The 16,704-nt window shown below is 35.0% G+C and overlaps 1 protein-coding gene across 2 annotated transcripts in view; it reads right to left on the bottom strand.

Moving 5' to 3' along the window:
* LOC123316164 (peptide transporter family 1-like) overlaps positions 1-16,704 on the bottom strand; it is an 80,051-nt gene that overhangs the window by 41,218 nt on the left and 22,129 nt on the right. Inside the window, exon 1 of one of the 2 annotated variants that reach the window (XM_044902162.1) lies at positions 16,339-16,697. The exons of the other annotated variant lie outside the window; for it this stretch is intronic. Coding sequence (XP_044758097.1) covers positions 16,339-16,386 — 48 coding nt within the window. The 5' untranslated portion in view covers positions 16,387-16,697. Of the gene's footprint in view, positions 1-16,338; positions 16,698-16,704 lie in introns of those variants that run through there. 2 annotated transcript variants of the gene reach the window in all.

The following is a 16,704-nucleotide window of genomic DNA, read 5'->3' as shown; positions in this document are numbered from 1 at the left end:
TCTTACATTTTTGGGAAAGAATTATATGATGGTTTCCACACTTCCCACTGACATCAGCGACCTGACGAGTCCAGCACAACCGGCGCTTTCGCCATTTCGCAAAGCAAATTCAATGTCGTGCAATCATAATAATCTAATATCAATATTAATTTACATATGTGTAATCTTTAGAAATGATGTTTTAATCTTTTTGTGTTATTGTTTCGAACATCTGAATTTAATTGTATTTTTTGTTGTCCCATTTCAGAGCCTTGAAGACTTTGAAGTGAAGTCGAAACTAACGTGCGTTCAAAAAAATTCGTCGTCAAGTAGGCCATGGAATTTTGAACGTGTCTAAACGTAATTCGTAGCTTGTGCTATACGATTTTCCAGGTGAACTGTCAATTTAGCATTTTGGATTGTTGTTCAATTAAAATTATCAGCAAATTATAAAGATGATTTTTACGGACATATGAAAAGCTTTTACTACTGAATCCTACTTCAAAATTGGGGAGAAAATAGAAGGAGAATGGAAATATTTTGTTCGGCGACTTCATAGAAGTATCCCAATGTTGCTGTACATTATTATCAATTTTCCATAGTACCTACTGTTTTGCGATGTGTTGAAGAAACAGGTATGTTCAAACAAAAAAGAAAGTGATCGACCAAAGAAAAAACTCCAGAGTTCAGCATTATTCGGCAATAATGAAAATATGATTACAGAAGCTCCAAAAACCTCTGTTCGGGTTTCATCTCCAGTGGCTGGAGTATCTGTTGGCATATGCCACACGATTTTGAAAGAAAGACATCCATTTGTTTCCTTAAAGATTGACATGTTATCAGAAAACTGAAAAGGTTGTGATTACCTACCCCTGAAGCATCCAAAAACAATTGGAGTTCGGTATGCATTAGTCAAAGGCAAAATGTGGGACCTATTTTCTTTTATGGAACTTTAACAGCAGAATGTTATGAAGGAGAAAGCATCATGCCTTTTTATAGCTGAGTTGAATTTTGATAAATTGTCCAATAGCATTGAGTATTAAATCCACTTTTAATTTTTTTAATACTCAATGCCAATAGCCATTTTCATGTAATTCAGTTCTTTAGTTTAGTCATGGATTTTCAGTAATGACCAAATGAATTCAATATTTATAGAGAATTAATAAACATATTGAGATTCTAACTGTAATTTATTCATATGACTGAAGTAGCTATACTTCATTCAAATTTATTTTAGCAGTCGGTTGGCCATGAAATAATTTTCTCAAGTTTTTGTAACTAGAACGAAGTTAGGTTGGCACTCATGAAATGTCGTTAATGTCATAACGCCGTTGCCACAACTAATATCAATTTTTATCATAGATAACGAAAATGCCGAAAGTGATTGAAAAAAGAGACAGGGTTTCAGGAAGTGCTATTTAGAATTCAGGTCCGCTCATTCAAATAGTTATACCCTGATATTCTAAAATCCACAATACGTCAGACGGTAGCGAACATATCCAATGTAAGGAAATTTATACAATGTTTCATCTGAATCTGAACGACTTATATTTCAGCTGAATATTTCCACAATCAGAAAGATTGTGAATGAAGAGTATAACAGAGAATTTCCTTCTATTGGGAGGCCCAAAAAAGTGGTGGCATTTGGGAATTTTATGTTTGAGTGAATTAATGCGAAAAGTTTACTACAGGATTTTCGATAAATGTCATCGGAGAATGAGTTCCCTAAAATGGATTTTTCTGTTTTTCATTTGACTTGTCCTATACAATGTAAATGTCTTAAGGTACTAATAAATACCTTGTTATTATAATTACATCAATGTATTGATTAATAGCCACAAAAACGCGCAAGTTGCCCTGTTACTGTTTATTCATGTGAAATTTTTGTTCAACGGTGAAGTTGCATCTTAACTTGAAACTTCCTTCAACTCCTTTTACTTATATTGATGCAAAATGATTTTTATTGAAAAATTTAACATTCTTGTAATTATCTGTTGATTCCTTCGGGAGATACCCATCGCCAACCACTGCATCATATGCATTTCATCTTCGGGTTAATATTTTTGAAATCTACATATGATGTAAGCCAAAGAAGATAACGAACATTAACTCTCCCCAAGCTAGTGCATATTATGATATTATACTGATCTCTTGTATTTTCCATGCAAATAACTGGATTTGGTATGCCTTCAATCAGTTTGTATAAACTTCAATTATGTTCGTCAGATATTTTCCGAAGAGATTCGACATTGTGATAAAATACGTAATAACAGAAACTTTTACGTAGAACGGGCAACATAGCGTTGATTTAAAACCCAAAAATGTTTTGACAAGCTTCATAACCCCACATTTTCGTACTATACAGAGTGAAATGTGTCAAATTTCCATGGCCAACCGACTGCTAAAATAAAGTTGAATGAAGTATAGAACCATTTTACAAAAAAAAACACTATCAATTCAAAATTCATGTCTCTTACATATGAAAATTCTCGTAGTGGACGGTTAAAATTTTACGAAGAATTTTTACCGCCTCAAATTGCTTGGATTCTTGTCATCTTACTCAATGAAAGAAATGCTTTTCGCACGTTCGGTGAAATTTACAAGAAACCTTTTCTAAAAAGTGCCTTTCCACTTTCCGTACAAAATTACGATATATACACAGATACCAGAATCGATATAAAGGTCAATGTCATCATTGTTTACATTTCGGGAAAATGAAGTAATTCAAGGAAAGACATACGTTCGGCCACCGAACATCAACCTTCAAAATTTCATAGCCTACTTGACGACGAATTTTTTTGAACGCACGTTAGTTGGCATTTTTTTCAAAAAGCTGGTTTTGTGAATAAAACGCTGATCCAGAATCCTGTGCAAAATCATTGAGTTAATATGCATAAATCTCATCATCATTCGTCGAATAATATTTATCTCGAACAATGCTGTGAAATTTTAAGGGAACATTTTCTGCATCTGAGAATGGTTTTTAGTTTACATCATCGGGGAATAATGCCCGATGGAAGGATACAGGGTGTCCCACGGTGGGTGGTCTATTAGACTTTTACGGAGAACGGATCATATGTTCTGAAAATTGGGGTATTCTCATCTATCTGACTGAAATATTCTCAATGTTGCGAAGTTGCCGCTTATACGAAAAAATAGTACAAATTTCTTTATTTCAAATGGCACCCTTGGTTGGTTGTTTATAACAACTTCATCCACTTCTCTATCCGCATCTGAGAATTTTCGTCTAGTACTCCCCTATACCCATTAATTCCAGATACTTTCGGAGATATTAGCGGTTTTCCACATACCACATACATGCATCCAATGAAATGAGCACAGAAAACACATGCTTTGGACAGCTGAACTTTTGAATATATGTCGCTGTGATCCCGAGAATGAGTTTCCTATAGAAAGAACTTTATTTGTTATACACAATGTATTCCACATTTCTTCTCCTTGTAACTCGACACAAAAATGGCGAAAATTTGAAACACGCTACTTTTTATCTGTATATCACAATCCGGGTTTTTCTGCACGAAACTCATCCTTAGAATCTCAGTGACCTATTTTAACAATTTCCGCATCCCAAAATATGAAATATCTTTCATATGCCTATTTCATTGAATTCATGCATATTTCAAATTTGAGCCAAAATATGTCAGGAATTGAAGGATCTTCAGAGAAGAAAACTAAACACCCTGTAGCTTCGTAACTAAGCGTTTGCTGACCTACGTTTCTATTGAATTTTTGCCTCTCAATATTGCAGGAAGTGTACACCTTAAACTATATATTAGGTATATATGTATTGAAACACCCTGCATATCTAAGAATTTTGTCCATCCGATATCTACGTCCCTTGCATCGTCTCGTGACCTGCTGGATGATTTGAATCATCAATATTTATTCAATTTACATATACAGGGTGATTCTCAACTATTGGGACATAGGCTAAGGGCAGATTGTTTGGACCAAAATATGACGATAGGACCTCAATACCTCAATAAAATATTGCTGTGGAAAAAGATAGAGAGCGTTAAAGTTGAATTTTTTATAAGGGGACAGAATAATATTTTCTTCGAAGTTCGAAAGTCCTTTATTAAAAGAATTAGAAAAGGCATAGAAGTCGGAGGAGGCCACCTAGAACATTTAATTTAAGTTTATTCTTTTTATGTTACATTGTTTTTAATTATGCTCTATCGTCGAAATAAATAAATAAAATAAATAAATCGTTACTTACTACTTTGAACTGTTCAATTTTGTTTTTCTTAAAAACGGATGAAAAAAATATACAGTAAAATTATTAGCAAACAACGAAAAAAAAAATCAACTTCAACGCCCTCTATCTTTTTCCACAGCAATATTTTATTGAGGTACATTTGGTCCTATCGCCATATTTTGGTCCAAACAATCTGCCCTGAGCCTATGTCCCAATAGTTATGAATCAACCTGTATAAAAAACCGAAAAAGCTTCTGTAGATGGAAAACTGAAGGAAAATTCAATGACTCTTGAGGGCTTAACCCTAGAAATAATAATGTATAGCTGCTTTGTTACGCAACAGAATACTTCAACCGCATGTCTAGGGCAATTTGCAATTATTTTTCAGTAATATCTGTAAGGTAAGGTGGGGTGCATTAATCAGCTTGTTTTTGTTATGAATATAAAACATTAATTCAATCGAAATTATTCAAATTCGAGCATTATAAGTAACTTCTTAATTTGATTTGCACTTCAATCAAATCAGGCAATTGTAGCCCCGTATATGTATATGGTGTACACTGTTACTGGGCGAGGCACAATGTTATATCATAAAAATAAATGAAAAACTAACAATAGGCGAAAATATTTCTTAGGAAACTTGTTGCCTTTGACGCTACTGATTCAGTCGGAAACAAAAAGAGGGTACTTGCAAGGCACGAAGTGAAGGACGTAGCTGCCTTAGGTCATGTAGGAAAGGATCCGACCTTCAGTACTAGGAAATTGTCAGATGTATCTGGTGTTTCAAGCACAACAATCATGAGAATCCGCAAACAACATAAATTCCATTATTTTAAGAAACGATTGTTTCAGGAACTGAATGAGGATGAACCCGATCACCGACTTCAGTTAAGCGAAGTGATCAACGAAATGATCAACGATAATCAATACTACATATTCGAAATATCTGTTTTTCGGACGAGTGTTCATTTAACCTTAACGGCATTGTAAACCGGTATAAGTGTCGGTATTGGTCAGATGAAAACCCAAGATTATTTCATGAGGTTCATATTCAGCTTCCTCAGATATTAAATGTTTGAGCGGGTATTTATGGACCTCACATGATCGGCCCTTTTTTATTTCCGGTAATCTCACTGGCCAAATTTATTCATATTATAGAACGCTATTTATCTAGCCCTCGTGCAAGTATTGGAGAATGCAGAAAACCATAAAACGATTAATTTTACATTAAGATGGATTGTATTTTACTCACACCCTTTAGGCCCAGTTTCACAACAATTGGTAACCAGTGGTGGTTTGTTAACCACTACCTGTGAGTTATTCCAAGGTTTAAAAAGCTGCTCGTTTCACAAAAAAAAATGAGTGATGGTTATTTGACCATGGGTTAAAATTTTTTTCTGAGGGTTGGTAATGTTTTTCGTGTACGATAGATCTACTTTTGGGTTATTTATTACTGACATTTCGTATTACTGTGAAACAAGAACTTTAGAATATAGAATTGTTATGAATATTACAGAAAACGAATAAAACGTACGAATGTTTGATGTTCTGTGCGGATTCGAGTTTCATAATTGCCTACAGGTTATTTTTCATTTGGATTTTGATTTAAGTGAAGCTGAAGCGTTCGTTTTTTCTTGTGCGAAATAAGGAAAAACAGTGCAACTGTGCTGGACCAAAAGAAATTATTACTTTATTGAAAAATTCAAACAAAATTGAGTTTTGCATTTGTTACTTAAAGTTCCTCAAATAATTTATATCTATCTATGAGGTGTTTTCCTCAACAATTCTTCAAAAGCCTAGTTTTATTGATTATTTGCGTTTGAATTGTAATGCTTTGGTCTATTTGACTCTAATTCAACATATTTGCATAATAACTATTCATAAGATTCATTCTAGTTCTTCTTATTTGACAATAATTCTTTTTCCCCTATAGGGGGCACAGCAACATTTTGATATAAATTCATTGCTTCTTCTTCTCCTCTTGAAGGAGGTTGTCCTTCATTTTCATTATAAGTTATGTAATGTAAAAAACTGTGGACTTAATCATTGCTTGCTTCTATACTTTTAATATTCTCATTGAAGGAGCTGAGATTCTTCGCTTCCAAATGCCTTCCTTTCCACTGTATTTCTGAATCTACATGTAGATTTCTTTTGCAGAAGAAATCCAGGTTGACATATTCCTCAAAATAATTCCTAGCTCTAAATCTTCTGCGCCTCACTGTTTCCTCATCACTACACTATGAGTATTCACATCATAATCGCCACGATGTTTGTAAATAACAACTAATAAACACCCAATACATGTGAAATGCTTCCTAACCAGTAATCTCGAAGAAATGATGAATTGTCTCTGTCAGAACTCAAAATATGTTTTCTATGCAGAAAAATATACGCCACGAAAATTCTATGTCCAGGTAACTCTTAGTTAACTCATGAAATTTTCGGGGTTAAGTCAACCACAAGTTAACTTTAGGTCAAACGATAAACTACACTTTCTGAAACCGAATTTTTGATTTAACCACTGGTCACTACATAACTTTGGGTTAACCATATATTGTGAAACTGGACCTTAGTGGTCACCCAGATCACCTGATCAGGCTCCTCTGGAGTATTTTCTGTGAGGTCACCTGAAATCCAAGATTTACGCTACCAAGCCTGAGTCACTGGATGATTTGCGCACTCGGATGATTAATGAATGCCGTCAAATTACACCAGAAATCTGGAGTAATGTACGTGAACGTTTTCAGCAAATTTTATATTACTGCATGAGAGTGAATGGTGCCTATTTCCAGCATTTAATAAACTAATCACAAAAGTAAGCATTAGGTATCGCAACACACCTCATCCTTATTCAAAAGCAAGGTGTTGTGCTCACCCCCTTTAAGCGGTTGCTACGGGGATGCAAAGAACGGAAGAGTATTTCCCCATCGAATCAGAAATTGACGGGTCCAAGCGATTTTCCACATTTTCATTTTAGAACCACAAAATCGATGTGAGTGTTCGTTGGACCACTCTGTATATAATGAACGCATTTTCAATCATTTATATTCTTGGTTGAGTCAATTAAATTTGTATACTAACAGAAAAGATATTTAATGCTTAAATGAAGGACGATAGTTATCCAATTGAATTTGGTTCAATTTTGATTCAAGATGACACTAGTGAATTTAAAGGGAAACAAGTGAATCAGTGTGAATAGGTTAATCGGCGTCGATACCATGAAAACAAGTAATTTGTTACGCCATGTGAGACCAGTTATGTGTTGAAACCGCCAGATATTATTTTGTGAAAATGAAGTAGGAGGAGAGGCGACATCGACATGCAACCTACTTTTTCATTCGAAATAAGTTCAAGTTATTGCGACATTATATATAATATGCAAGTGGTATAGTAGCAGTAATAATATTTATTGAATATACCATGACCATCCTTGAGTTGACTATTCGCATTTTATGTTTCAAAAACGCTGCAAACACCACACACAATAGTCAAAGTCATCAAACATCCTCAAAAGAAAATTGAAAAAAAATGTGTCCAAGCAAGGTCCAGCGTCAAACTTCAAAGCGATCAGGTTGAAGTAGAGGAGGAAACAGACTGCTAACACGTTACCTGAGCTTATGTAATTTTGTGCGGATTCCTTCATTTAAAGAGATACAGGGTGTTCCGGAAAAGGTGGGAAAACTCTCGGATTCAGATAAAACATAAAAAATGAAGATGACAAGTTCGCATAATTTTTTTTCCTAGCTTCCCTCCCTACGAAGATACGACCTCCTAAATGACGCCACTGGAAATCCATTTTAGTGGAATAAGTTTCAAACTACTCGATATAATTCGATGAAAATTTGATATGATTAATAGTAGTAAGGACGTAAGGACCTCTTATATCACCGCACTCAAATTTCAATTAGCTTGTTCAGTTTACTAGGGGCGGACTGGGTTGTACATTTTAATGCTTACATTTTTAAAACCCTGTATTATAAGGTGCTAAAAAAAACAAATTTGGATACCTCGAATATTAAGCTAAAGAAAAGATACTCTTGTTCAGTGTCGATAAAATGATCCGTTTTCGAAAAAAAAAATAATGAAAGAAGTAAGTAATTTTTCAATTTCTATTAAAAATAACATGAAGTCTAGTTTTCGTCTGCAAAAAAGTGTGATACGAAAGTTATCGAGGAACAAAAAAGTTTTATTTTGTGATATACAACAATAACAAAAAAAAATGAATTTCCAGTGGCGTCATTTAATAGGTCGTATCTTTGTAGGGAGGGCCGCTAGGAAAAAAAATTATGGGAACTTGTCATCTTATTTTTTTATGTTCTATCTGAATCCGAGAGATTTCCCACATTTTCCGGGACACTCTGTAATGCGACTCAACGATACGATTACGGTCTGACATTAACCTGAAAGTGGACTGGTGTCATCAGTGTTCCTTCAGACAGTTGATAACCAATCAACATACATGGATTTACTTTGAACCACACTTTTTTGACGCCAGTGATCCAATGATTCCACCTTCCACCTGATTTGATGGCACTTTGCGGTAACCTTTGCAAAATAAATTAAGAGGGGTCTACACCGTTATGGTGGTCAGTTCGAAAAGAGAAAATGAATGTCTCACGTCAGAAACTACTAATTTATATGGGACTTCCATTATAATTCAATTCAATATGAGTTGGTCACCTCGGGAAGCCAAAAATTTTTTTATCAAACGGAACAAAAATTAATTTTTTTTTTCATTGAAGAACAAATATTCATTTTTGTTATCAACTTTTCGAGGTGCAATTCTCTTCTATGAATTTCCACATAAAGAAATTTTTCGAAAAGTCATTGTATTCGTCTCCTCTTGGTGAAATTGAAGAGAGACGTTCGTTAAGTGCTGCCATCTTTTCTACGAAAGTGGAAACTTTTGTAATATCCATATCTTTTACTTATGTAAAGTGTTCCAGCAACACCCCATATTCTGGTAGTCTTTCCCCCTTTACGCCTTATACGGATGGCGAGAAAGTCCTGTGGTATAAACTCCTCTTAATGAGATGCACATACGATAGATAGTGGGCCTGTTCCGATATTGCTGAACAGTACTGTCAGTATTTCAGAAACGATGCCTATTGGCCCAGTCGTTCGAGTTCTATTGTTATTCGATTGCGGGCCAGTACTAACAGCAATATCGGAACAGGCCCAGTATCATAATAGTGATGTACTCTTCTAGCAGAGCGTATAGTAGGTAATGTTTTTCAACAAATTTTTTTCTGACATTTTAATTCAAGTCACTCAACAAAAGAACAGTCAAATACCAGGACATAAGAAAACAAGGTCCACTTTTAATATTTGAGGAACAATAAGAAGCCATAGAAGCGGTGAAATTTCCTAAATTTTGCCCCCACTTATACTTATACCTTTACGAAAAGCAATGAAAATGGAAATTGTGGAGACATGTGATTATGTATAATAATGTTTTCTGATGTTGAGAAAGTCATATATTCATTTTATATACATTCCAAATTCCTTCATAAAATTCGATATTTCAAGACGATATATTTATACAAACTATTGGTAACATTTCTTGAAATTTACATCATCCTCATTCAGTTTCTGAACGAATCATATCTTACTAGTATAAGGGTGGAATTTAAAGGCGAATTTTGGCGCTAGTGGTTAACTATGGTTAGGTTGTAGTTACTTGGGTAACCACATTTTGGCGATGATAACCATGTAACTATGACGTTTCAATGACGTCACAGGAAGTCAACCACGTAACTACACGTAACCTTCCTCTTGAGTAGGGTTAAAGCATTGAACTCTATGGAGTTCCCATAGAGTTCAATGGGTTAAAGAGTATGGTATGTAGTTCTATCTCCTTTCAATGAGTGAAATGGAATGAATTTTAGTGCCATAGATTCTTAGCAGAGACGCACAGAACACAAATAATAGACGTTGGTAGCGGGATTCACGAAGCACAGAACACACCCATATAGAAGGGAAACTTCCCTTGTATGAAGTAAACAGCGATAGTTTAATTTTTTTTGCCATTGGTGGATCCATCACAACACATACATATAACAAATTATAAAATACTACTACTGGAATCTATAATGCGTATTGAATTATGAAAAAAGAAAGAGGTAAGCAAAAAACAGCATTTGGAGAGGCACCAGTATACACCAGGAAGGTTAAACTAGTTAAAGAATATTTTCTTATTATTCTTCTTGTACATCTTCTTCAAGAAGGGTCTCTACCCTCCAACATTTTATTTTTATCGAAAACTAACCAAACAAAACGTACAGCTGTCACTTAACAGCTGATGACATAAATGTCATCAGTAACTATGACGTCAGAGATAACCATAACCATAGTAAGCTGTAGTTACAGCGCCAAAATTCGCCTTAAGTTGTTTAAGGATTCTCATAATTTTTGTCCGTCAACACCAAATACATCGGACAATTTTCCAGCACTACAGGTCGGATCCATTGCTACATGACATAAGACAGCAACGTCCTTCACTTCGTGTCTTGCAAGCACCCTTTTTGTTTCCGACCGAAGAAGTATATTTCTTAGAATAGGAATAATTTGGTTTTCGGTGTTCTGTTTATGTTATAAATGAATCTTAAATAATTAAAGTTCTGGATGCATACCAAATAATATGATAGCAGGCCTAAGAATTAAATATCAGTTTGATGAAACTTTAGAAGTTGAGGGGTAATATTATTTTGGCTACGTGTTTGAATTGAGGCTGATTGAAATCATTTTGTAAAATGAATGGATCACGCCTTCAAAAGTAAGGCAGGTGAATAATAAACGAACGATTCAGATGTATCTGAATTAATTTCGTTTATCATTTTGTATGTCAACTATTGGTGCAAATGGCTTTCTGATATTGGTGATTCCCTTTTTTTATCATGTCATCTATTAGTTCCTTTGAAAAGGGTTGAAAAAAATTGTGTGCATATGTGAAGTTCTTCAGGTGAAAAAAAACGTGTTTCGTATCACAAAAGATGTAATGGTTTAAAGACTCATTTTTGTGAAAATCATGATCGGTTTTGAGTTCAATTATGTATTTCAGAGAAATCATGTATTCGCAGTAAAATACAATTTCTGAGTATGTATAATCGCTATAAGTTTATGTTGTTAAAAAAACTCATACGGAAAGTATGCATGTTTGTGAAATAAAAATAACTTTTGACGAGCAGTTTATTATAAATATGCGATTTATCCAATGAGTAATGAGCGTTTTCGAATTCCGGTTCAGAAATATCGTTGATTCTTCTTCGAATGAACACCTATGTTTTCAAGGACGAGCTATGAAAAATGTGGAGATTTCTCTTCCATTACCATTCCATTGAACGATATAACCGAGCATTAATTGAATTGTTCTCTCTGGGAAAGTTTAATGAGCACCAAGGCGGAACATGATCCACATAAAAATCGTAAATAAAACAACTCCGTTCGAACTGAATGAAATCCAATTGATATTTAGATGACGGGATCGATACCAACAATAATATAATTATAGTCCTTCTTTATATGTACTTTATTTAAGGTCGCATGTCTACAAGTCAATTAGATTTCATTGGGAGTCTTCAAAACGGAATGCGAATAATCCTGCTCTGGTTATATTTTCATTGGATTATTGTTTATTCGATCGGAATAAGTGTCATAACTAGTGAGGCGACCATTAAAGGTGAAAGAAGAAATAAGGGATTCAACCAAAATAATTATTTTTTGACGAAAAACATTTATACCAACATTCGTCTAAGGATATACAGAATGTCTCAACTAGAAATGGTCAATCAATCCAACCAACCGTCAGTTTTTCTTCAAATAAAATTTAGGAACAGTTGAATCCCATATTGAAGAGATGCTATAAAGCAGAAATTAATCGTGTTATGCTCATTTTTTACATAAATATAACATAAAGAGCACAAAAATAGAGTAACTAATAGGGCATCAAAGATTATAGAGTAAAGAGATTGGAAATGAAACGACTAAAGTGATGTGAGCGCCATCTGTGTTTCAAATGTGTTTTTAGGACACCAAAACTGGTTGAAATACTAATTCGAGGGCCATTCGCAGAAACATATGAAAATTTATGAGATTTCAGATGGCCATTTTGATTAAAGAGGTTTTGAATATTTTGATTCTCCTACCAACTTTTGTTTATCTAGCTCGTTCTAGTTGATTATTGAATTTTTTGTCTAATTTCTTGGTGAAAACCTCTAAATATTGTTCGAAAATTATTGCATGGTGAAGAACTGTGGATCAAATATAATGAATTTTCCAAAATTAAGTTTTTTACCTCATTAATTAAAATGGAAATGTGAGTACTTATCTACACTCGATTTGATTTATACCAGTGTAGAGGAAGTGTAGTTTATCTACATACAAAAGTATGTAGATGTAGATAAACTACACTTTTTATGCAAAAAAACGGACCTCTAATGAAAGTTATCCTTGTTTTTCGTTATTTTCGAATTATTCCCAAGAAACTTGTTACGGATTAGAAATTACGAGTTTTTTGAAATCTGCAAAATATGTAGAGGTCCCACTCAAATAAAAACGTCTGATCAAACAGAAAATACAAAACTAACGAAAAATATGGAATCAGATGCGTTATGCATTATTGAAATCATGAAGTGAAAATAATTATATTTATATTTCACTCTTTTCGTTTTGAAGGTAATATTGACCTGGTTCCATTAATTACCGCAACATTAAATGCCGAACTTTTAGTAAAAAGTTGGGGTTATTAATATTTTCTGCAATTGCATATCATATTCCATATCAACTTTATATTTATTTTCGATTACCTAAACTTTTACCGATTATAGAAACTGCTTTGGTTCATCATGAAGCAAGTTTTGATCAAGTCATTTTTGGCCAAGTGTTGTCAGGAATACATATTTAAATGATTTCTTTTCAGGTAGTATTTCGTTTTCAACAGTTTTACGCAATTAAAAGTATCATTAATGCCAAGACAGTTCATTCAACAGAGTTCTTAGTTGTAGTCTCGCCGAACAAGAGTGCAAGTGGCCGTTTCATTATATCATTGCCTAACTGTAATATCAAGTTCACGTAATTTAACCACCAGAACAGTTCGAAAGGTATACAGGCTCTCAACTGAAATAATAAAAATTGTGTGTTTTGCAGATGACGTAGTCTTAATATCCGACAACGAAGACGACCTACAGCGCATGGCATATGAATTCAAACTAGCAGCAGAAGAGTACAGCATGATCATATCAACATCAAAAACGAAATCCTTGGTTATCGCAAGGGAACCCAAAAGGTGTTAAATTGTAATAAACAACGAAATAATTGAGCAAGTGTCTAAGTTCGAATACCTGGGGGTGGAGATTTCTGATTGCGGAGGCCTTAAAGCAGCCGTACGCAAGCAAGCCAATAAAGCGGCGTATGTTTCCGGTTGTCTGCGTGATGTCATTTGGAGGAATAAGGATTTGAGGGTGGACGGAAAAGTACGCATATATAAAGCATGTGTTAGTCCTATCATGACGTATTCTATCGAGACAAGAGCCGATACAGCGGAAACCAAGAGGATTTTGAGGACAACAGAGATGAAAGCGTTAAGATCAATTGCAGGAAAAACACTACTTGACAGAATACCCAATAGTCAGATAAGAGAACTCTGTAAAGTCCAGGATGTTGTGCTATGGGGAAGACAGAGAAGAAGGGAGTGGAACCAGCATGTGAGTAGAATGGACCCTCAAAGATTAGCCCGAATAGCGAGGGATTTGAAGCCACTAGTCAAGAGACCACCAGGACGTCCCTTCAAGAGATGGCGAGACAGCTGGCAGTCTACATCGCAGTTACTTCTGCAGAACTGACCATTAGATTCTAAAGATCGTCAAGAACAGGCCTAAGGCCTAACATAAGAAGAAGAAGAAGACAGTTCGACAAAGACCCAGAACTGGTAGCCCACGTGGTACACACCGATAGAGGACCGTTTTTCATACTTTCGGTGAAAAGACAGCATCTCAACACTTGCAGTCAAGTGTTGTCAATGTGTTCGAGATGCCAGAGGTACTTCAATTTTCTAAACACTGTCAGAAGTTTTTATCATGAATTCAATTTAATATTGGGACGATTGTTAAGAAGAGTTTCAGAACTCGCGAATATAGGCGTCAAAGAATAGAGTGAGCAAGGAAGCGGAACTGCGAGAACTCGCGAAATGAATGGCGGTAAGTACTCTTTAAAGGCGTCTAGATTTGGCCCCCGAGTGTGGACAAGTCCACTCATACAGAGAAACCAGTTCATACTATCGAAGAGGCACTGTTATGGTTTGAGATGGTGAGTGACGGTGACGGTGGCAGAACGGATTTATTGGTACTTCCAAGAATAATGAATGTCAAGCTATCAGACATATGTTGCAGAAATTATCCACGGAGGAGTTCAACAATATTTCACGCAGCTATTGAGGAACATTTCCTTTTTCTTGATGATGATGCACCACATGCACATGCACAGGTATATATCGCCAGGTGAATACAGCTAGAGAAAACCAGTGTAATCCAAATCTATCGTTACCTCCAAGATCCTCTGAACTGTATCCATTCGAGCAAGCTTGGTCCAATTACAAAGAACCCTTTACGCCCGTAGACCACAGCCTTAAAAGCTTCAATAGCTGTGAAACCTTTCGCAATAACTTCAGTAAGAAATTGAGCAGGATTTTCTCAATGACTTGGTAGAAAGCACGAAGAGAAGATGTCAAACAATTATGGTTGCCTGTACAAGTCGAACTTTTTATTGAGGGTGAATAAAACCAGGAATTTTCAAGATTTCATTTTTTATATTTTTTCAAATGTGGTATTTCGTTACTGTGAACACAATTTCATTGAAATTTTAATATTCTAACCTGAAAACTCTTAATATACATATTTCAAAAGGAAATTGGGTCAAAGCAAAAATTATTTCAATATTCCTAGGCTATTTTTTATCTGAATTATCGCAAAGCAATGGGAACAAACCTATCTCGTCATGACTGACTCAACCATCTGGTTTCGTTTAGGATATTGGCCCGTTCGATTATTACGTGGGAATGAAAATGTGAATTTAGGATTGCCGAATTTTTCTCATTATTTAGTTACTTGAACGATTTTATTAAATGGTTCAATTCGATACCAACTGACAAAAAAATACTCAACACCAAGTGTAAGAAAATAGAATCAATAAAATTCGTCTGAATTTTCACAATTGTCTTTACAATCTTCTTCTTGTTCGAACCTCCCAACAATCGTCGCAAAAATGGGATAAAATAGGGTGACAATAATATATCTTAGTCAACATAAGGACTTCCGATAAACTGTCTGAATCTTGTTCATCCTAAATTGCACGGTACAACAATTTTGTCAAGTGACCTGATGCAACTGATCAGATAGACTCGGAAGTACTGAACCATTCATTGTCCAGCAATATGCTCACGTTTTGTTCCGTTTTTCCGATGCTGGAGTAACCTTCCTCCACAGTCCCGTAATTTAAATTGAATGAAATTTTGTCGAACTTCTAGGGGTTGTAGCTCAGTCTTCTTGGATATTTTACATAGACAATTTGTAGTGAAATGACTTCTACCTTCTATCAAAAAAGCCTCACCTTCGAAAACACCCTGTATATGCAGGCCAGGAAGAATAAGGAGATGCTTTTTAGTCAGTTTTTCCTCGAAAATTATTATATTAAATGTTCATCGTTGGTTTGTACACGGTAATTTATAGCGTTTTCTATTGGTAAAACTAGTGCTGCACTGGATCACAGAACATCAAATGTGAATTAGGATATCTTGAAGTTATTGCACTGTTTTTATAATATGTTCTCAATATCAAATGAAATTTGCTATTATAGCGAATTGCGATGGTAAAACTAGCTTCAGTTCGCAGTGCACTAGTTTTACCAATAGAAAACGCTATTAGTTTTCCGTAGTTATGGAGTTATGGTAGAGGATTCAAGGTTCAAGGAGCAGTGAATCTTGAAGTATAAAACTCCTTTGAATGAACAAAATCCATTCCAATTCTCCCAATATGGCCATTTCATCAAACAATATTTCATTTTGAACATGTTCTCCTCAGAAAATGCACACAAACGAACTAGAAAAATGTTTGGCTTTCAAGAAAAATCTATGAAACGCATAAAATTACCTTATCTCTGACTTTTCCACGGGTCACTTCCATTTTAGCACTCGTCATTTCGATAAAAAACTACACAAAAACACGGAAATTGCCGTCAGTTTCACTTCAAACTTTTTTGATGGAATAAATTATATCGAAAATTGACATAATTCAGTTTTCGCACACGTTTGAACTATCAGATATGAAGTTTTCGTGGTTCTCTGCCGCAATCGACCGCAGTGTTGTGTTTTGGTGTCAATACAACTCCAGTCTTGATTGCGGAGTGATTGTCAAACAACGAACATTGCTTACTAATCTTCGTGTTTCATATATATCTAGTCAAGGTGAGCCCGCTGAATGAGTTAAGTGTTTACTATAATGCAGACAGTCCCCGTA

The sequence above is a fragment of the Coccinella septempunctata genome, chromosome 1 (assembly GCF_907165205.1).
Source record: "Coccinella septempunctata chromosome 1, icCocSept1.1, whole genome shotgun sequence".
In the NCBI taxonomy this organism is placed as follows: domain Eukaryota; kingdom Metazoa; phylum Arthropoda; class Insecta; order Coleoptera; family Coccinellidae; genus Coccinella; species Coccinella septempunctata.
This window is presented reverse-complemented; position numbering and strand designations above follow the sequence as displayed.